The 6,000-nt window shown below is 41.8% G+C and overlaps 1 protein-coding gene across 1 annotated transcript in view; it reads right to left on the bottom strand.

The window, feature by feature from the left end:
- LOC148820910 (complement C3-like) overlaps nt 1-5,554 on the bottom strand; it is a 110,489-nt gene extending 104,935 nt beyond the window's left edge. Inside the window, exons 1-2 of the mRNA XM_088931600.1 lie at nt 5,455-5,554; nt 4,374-4,566 (exon numbers count right to left, since the gene is read on the bottom strand). Coding sequence (XP_088787726.1) covers nt 4,374-4,566; nt 5,455-5,525 — 264 coding nt within the window. The 5' untranslated portion in view covers nt 5,526-5,554. The remainder of the gene's footprint in view (nt 1-4,373; nt 4,567-5,454) is intronic.
- Between the last annotated feature and the right edge of the window lie 446 nt (nt 5,555-6,000).

A 6,000-nucleotide genomic window follows, 5' to 3' on the forward strand; every position in this document is an offset into this window, starting at 1 on the left:
TTGTTGTTATTATCCTGTAAAGCGCTTTGAGAAGCATACTGTCCAGCTTGTCAGGTGCATTCTCTTGTAAAATAATAAGTAGAGCTCCGGAAACCCAGAAGGAGCGCTTCACCTCGCCTGCTGTGGGAAGAGTTGGCTTATTCCTTCCGTGCCTCACCGAGGGCAAACCCTGCAAGGTCCTCGTCGACACCGGTTCGACCATCACTCTGCTGCAGCTTGGTGTCCTGCCGGGCACCGAGGCAGCTGGACCCCCAGTGCACTCACTGTGCACTTTGGGGATGCGAGGGTGAAACACCCCTTCTACCTTGCCCCAGTCAGTGAGGACTGTATGCTGGGGTTGGACTGGTTGCAGCAGGTGGGTGATTGCCTTGACTTAAGCGTGAAGGCCGGGGTGCTGCGCCGGGGGTGGCGGGTGCCCTCCAGCGGCGAGGTCAGGAAGCAGTTTGTGGTGTCATGGTCGCTCTGTGGGGCAGTTCTCCAAGCGGTGCATGGCCAGCCGGAGGCCGCAAAGCAGTGACCTCGCCGCTGGAGGGTACCTGCCACCCCCGGCGCAGCACCCCGTCCCTCACCTCCAAGGCCTCCCACAGTACACAGAGTGCCTTACAGACTTCAGGTAGGGGCAAGCTTATCTCGCCGTCCTGGGAGTCAGCTCTGGCACGCTCGCCCCGACACCCACGGCTCCGACAGGCCCAGGCGACGCCCGCCGCTGCCACCTCTGCTTCCCGCTCCGGTCAACCAACACACCCCGGACACCTCCCGCCCCGCCCACCGCGAGACTGATTCGTTCCCCCTGCCCCACCAACTCTCGCCAGCCCAAGTCAAGGCAACCACCCACCTGCTGCAACCAGTCCGACCCCAGGATACAGTCCTCATGGACTGGGGCAAGGTAGAAGGGGTGTTTCACCCTCGCAGCCACAAAGTGCACGGTGAGCGCCCTTGGGGTCCGGCTTTCTTGGTGCCCGGCAGGACACCGTGCCGCAGCAGGGTGATGGTCGAACCGGTGTCGACAACAGCCTGGCAGGGTCTGCCCTCGATGAGGCAGGGAAGAAATAAGCCCCGGCTGTGGCCAACCCTTCCCCCAGCAGGCGGGTTGATGCGCTCCTTCTGGCTTTCCGGAGCGGGGGTAGCATCACTCAAGGGCGGCCTTCCCCCCTTTAGGCCGCCCAGCTCCCGTTTCCCGTCAGCCTCCGGAGTCCCCGGGGCTCTAGCGCCTGGCACTCCCATGCGATGTGCCCCCTCTCCCCACAGAGGTGGCAGATGACCAGCCGTCGTCGCTCCCCCAGCATCGCTGTGCTGGCTGTCTCCTCCTCTCCATCTGATTACCCGTGCGCCCCTCCGTTGGTGCCCACCGGTCTCCTCAAATAAGGCATCAGCCTTCTCAGCCAGAGCCAGGGCCTGCTCCAAGGGGACCGGCGCGGTCAGCATCACGTGGCGCTGCACCTCAGTCGGCGCCAGGGCCCAGGGGAACACCTGGAGCACTATCTCCTGGTGGGCCTCCTCCAGGAGAGTAGGGTTACCCTGGCGGGCTAAGTAGGCCACGTCTGCGGCAACTGGACCCAGTGGCTCTCCCACTAGGCAGCAGCATTGGGCCAACCTTTCCTGCAGCAGTCCCGGCGCCTCCCCTCTCCTGCCAAAATGCCTCCGAGGGCCGACACCGCTGGTTAACCTACCCCTATTTGGCATTATTGATATTGTTGAATTTTAATCCTATGTAATATTTATTTTTACCCTGTTTTATTATTTATGCATTTTACAGAGTTACGTTTTTACATATTGTTAGCATTTTAGTGTATTTTTTAAAATGATTGTTTTTAAAGAGCTCTAAAGCATACAAAACACAAACAACACCTATCATAACCCTTTACCTATTGGCCTTCACTATAAAGCATCTTTGTTATTCACGCTTTTTAGACTTATTTAAAGGTATTTTGTACAAAAAATGTTTAACAATGTTTAAATTTTTTATTGTTTTATTATTTTTGCACTTTACTGTGTCCATTAACATGGTGGAAGTCCGGTATTTCTGATTTTACACATTCCCCAGTAGCAGATTTTGTCTGTTAAATACAAAGTCTGTTAAATCCAAAATCGGTTAAAGCAAAGTTTGTAAAACAGGAGGGCTTATTGTATGTGCTGTATGTATATTTGTGTATGTAACTATACATACTTAAGGAAATATGTGTGGTTGTTTCTAAAAATAACATGGAAAGGATAAAACTGTTAAACAAATCTATGTTTTAAAAACTGCCTTTTCACAGTTAAAACTTCGAATGTATGTCAGGCAATCAGACTTCAGGACCGGAATTATCCGTTTTATAATGGGGAATATAGTGTAAAATCCTGGGTTCTGTTTCAGGCATTCATGTGAAGGGCAACAGAGCTTTCACTGGCCGATTATCATTATTATTAATAATAATATTAATTTAAGGGTCTAAATATCTAAAAATATGTATCTATATAGCAGATAGTATCACTGTATTCCACTTTCTTTGTAAACACGAAAAAACAGATTCACAACGCAACGCTGTGTCACTATATAAAAAAAACCCGGTTTGAACATCCTATATTGTAATGAGCTGCTGAGCTAAGAATAGGAGTTCCTGCTGTCAGAGGGGGTGGAAAGTGCCCGCGGTCATTTAATTAGTATTATAATTCGCACTGATTCCCTTGCGAAGATATGGACATAAGCACCTGAAGAAGGCTCGCGTTTTCTCTCTTCTCTTTTAAGCATGTGTACAATGCTGTAATACAATTTAAAATAATTAAAAGTTTAAACATTATCAACTAAACTCCATTAACTGGAGTCCTGGGACTCTCTCTTATTATCAACACTAATTCAATTGTGTCTCTTCTCAGATACTGTAGTTCGGCATTCAGGTAGATTGCCAGGCAAAATAAAAACAGGTTTCGATAGTTAATAACCACTTTTTATGCGCAAAACACAGGTGATTTTTTTTCCTCCTGATCAGTTTAGAAATCTCTGTACGCTGTAAGGTTTTTACTTCCTAATTAAACTTGCAAAATTTCAATAGAATTTCGAATAGAAGCAGCATATGCTGTTTTCTTCCTGCTATGTAGAACAGATCAGCAAGTTTTTTTTTCTCCAATCAGACGGGTGTCAGATGGTATCAGCCAATCACCATTCTGAAGCAGTACCGTAATCTCTGTTATAGGGACACCCCAGAATTCTGTCTCATTTTCATTTTAGGAAATAATGAAACGCTCAGTTAAAAGCAAGGGAGATTGTCCGTTATAGTGGACATAAAAACAAGAGTTTGCTGCGGCGTTATTGGAAACCCAATTTGAACACAAATCGCCGGCATTATATCCTAGAAGACACAGACCGGCGCCAGTGGGAGCATAAAAGAAAATGCAGACGAACTAGGGATTGGAAAGTTTCCAAGTGCTTGTACAATTGATGGAAATGTTCAAATAAATGTGCAAAAGAAATAAAAAATAATTTATTCCTTTATCATATTGGCTAGCTAATGTCCTCTCTTTGCTAGTTACCTGTGGCTGTGTTTCTGCGTTGCGTAGCAACGAGTGACTATATTCTCAGGCGGAGGAACGTAAACAGCTTAATTTTCCTGTTAAATATTTTTTAATTAAAATTCATTCTATACAGCAATGGCATATTTGGGGACCGTTTAATAAAACTTTGATGCTTAAAATGTTTAGGGAGAAATGGAAGACTGGTGTGTATTTTTTCCTTAAACTACCAAGACCAGCCATATACAGTACAGTTTACATACGGTAATATGTTTATGTTCCTAAATTAATATCGTTTATGACCTTCAAATGCGTTATGCTCCTCTTCTTTTTATGCTCAGCTACTAAAATTTCCCTTTAGTGGTAAAATTTCATATAAATATTCAATACTAAGCGGATTAAAATGTGCACAGTAAAGAGATTAAATGATTAAATCTTTTCACTACCAACCAATGCACCACAAGTGCCCCTGTCGGTCATTTTGGCCAGCCAATCACTTACCGCGGTAGACTGCGGTGGATTGTGGGTAGTTGCGTGCAGTTTGTACCGTGCATTTTGAATGGCTGTGTCTGTATAATTATTTTATGACATAGTGTAAATATATTGTATACCATGGTCATAAAGACCCCCAAACCAGTTATTCTTATAGGTTACATTAAATGGATTGTTAAATTGTCTAAATAACTTAATTGAACAAACACCCTCTTTAATTGTTTAATAGATAATAATTCAGTTGTTTTAGGCTTTTAGAAATTGACGGTTTAAAGGCTACCAATACAGCATGCTGGACTGGGGATATCAAAGAGCCCCCTGCTGTATACTGTGTTATAACCTCCTAAAACACAAGAAGGGCTCAATTGTTAGCTGCTGTGGTGGACACTCACCTTAATTTTGTGTGTGGCTTGGTATTGATCTGGTTTCAGAGTAACACTGCCTACATAAAGCTGCTGCTTTTTTCCTGGAAAATCAAACACAACAATGTCCACGTTCAGGTCTCCACCAACGTAGTCATGAGCTTGAAGGACTATATTTTCTTCACTTTCCACTCGGAGGACATTGGGAGCAGTAAGAACATAACTGGTGAAAACAGAAACAGAAACATTAAATATTTTACACTGCCTCCAAATATAACCCTCAAGGAATTCAGATTCTGGTTATAGGTACAATTTGTGAAATTAGTGCAGTTTTTATGTTTCAACAATATGCTTCTCATTCAAAGAAGGGTCCGTGCATTTACTCAAATGGATTTAAAAAAAATCTTGTTATGGGAAACATGTTTCATTTAACATGGGTGATTCATGTCTGCTCTGTAGTTCAAATCTTTTATGATGTAATTAAATTCCATTATATGTTTACACACATTTTGTTGAAATATTTCAACCAAACACAGCTAGATATTTTATGAAAGTGAAAAAAATCCACTAGCAGGGTCGTTGCTAGTCTCTCAAAAACTAATGAAAGACAAAACTAACTAAACTAAATTTTTATCTTTATCTTTGCTCTGGGGATTGGAATATGGGCTTAATAGAGGACAGTTTGTTAGATGAATCTGTAATAAAATAATACTATTTTAAAATATTTTACCTCAATATGATACATTTAAACAATTACTAAAAAGGGAAGGTACATATTTCACAAAATTTAAATGATCTTTTTTTCAAAAATAACAATTTTACTAAAACAGATTCAGTATAAACATTATATAGATTTTCCCAAACATCTGTTATATGTAAACTTTTACTGCTAATAAATCTGTGTTCCTTGAAATTTCCTTTATCAATTTCATTTACCTCTGTAAGTAATAAGCCACTGAAATGTAAAAATGTGTACTCTTAAAACAAATAAACATTATACTTACTGCACATTTTCTCAGAACACAAACATCTATTCATATAAATAATCAGTAAAATAAATAAACATTTATTTTTATTCACATAAATAAACAGTATATAAAAGTATACTCACAGAGGCTGACAGCTGACAATTGTTGGGTAAGATAAACCCAGCACAGTGAGGCATACCACAAACACGTTCATCTTGCTGAACTGGGTATGCCTTACTAAACCTGTACAGAGGGCAGCCATTGTATTTATACACAAGATTACATAAAGAGTTTGGCAATAAGACTAACCTTTAAACAGAAAGGAGGATCCTGATAATGTCTCCAATTCCAAAATAATCATCCCCCGAGCAACTTAAACTTCCCAGAATTTCTATTGAAAAACATTACATGCAGTAGAGGTGTTTGGAAACTAAATCAGTCCAAATCAAGTGAACTGAAAACAATTGAATCATTGTAAACATTTAGTGTGGTTTCTTCTTGTTCCTTCACTTTGTTTGCCTCAAAAAGTTTCAACAGCTAAAAACATTTAAACCACCATGCTTCTCTAAAGGTGGGTCCATTGAATACATACTATTTAACATGTGTTTCAATTTGTAGTACACATGTCTTCTGTAAAAATAAAAAACAAATCAGTTTAAGTTAAAATATATGGATATTCTGTTTAACAG

The sequence above is a fragment of the Atractosteus spatula genome, chromosome 14 (genome assembly GCF_055471065.1).
Source record: "Atractosteus spatula isolate fAtrSpa1 chromosome 14, fAtrSpa1.hap1, whole genome shotgun sequence".
Taxonomy (NCBI): domain Eukaryota; kingdom Metazoa; phylum Chordata; class Actinopteri; order Semionotiformes; family Lepisosteidae; genus Atractosteus; species Atractosteus spatula.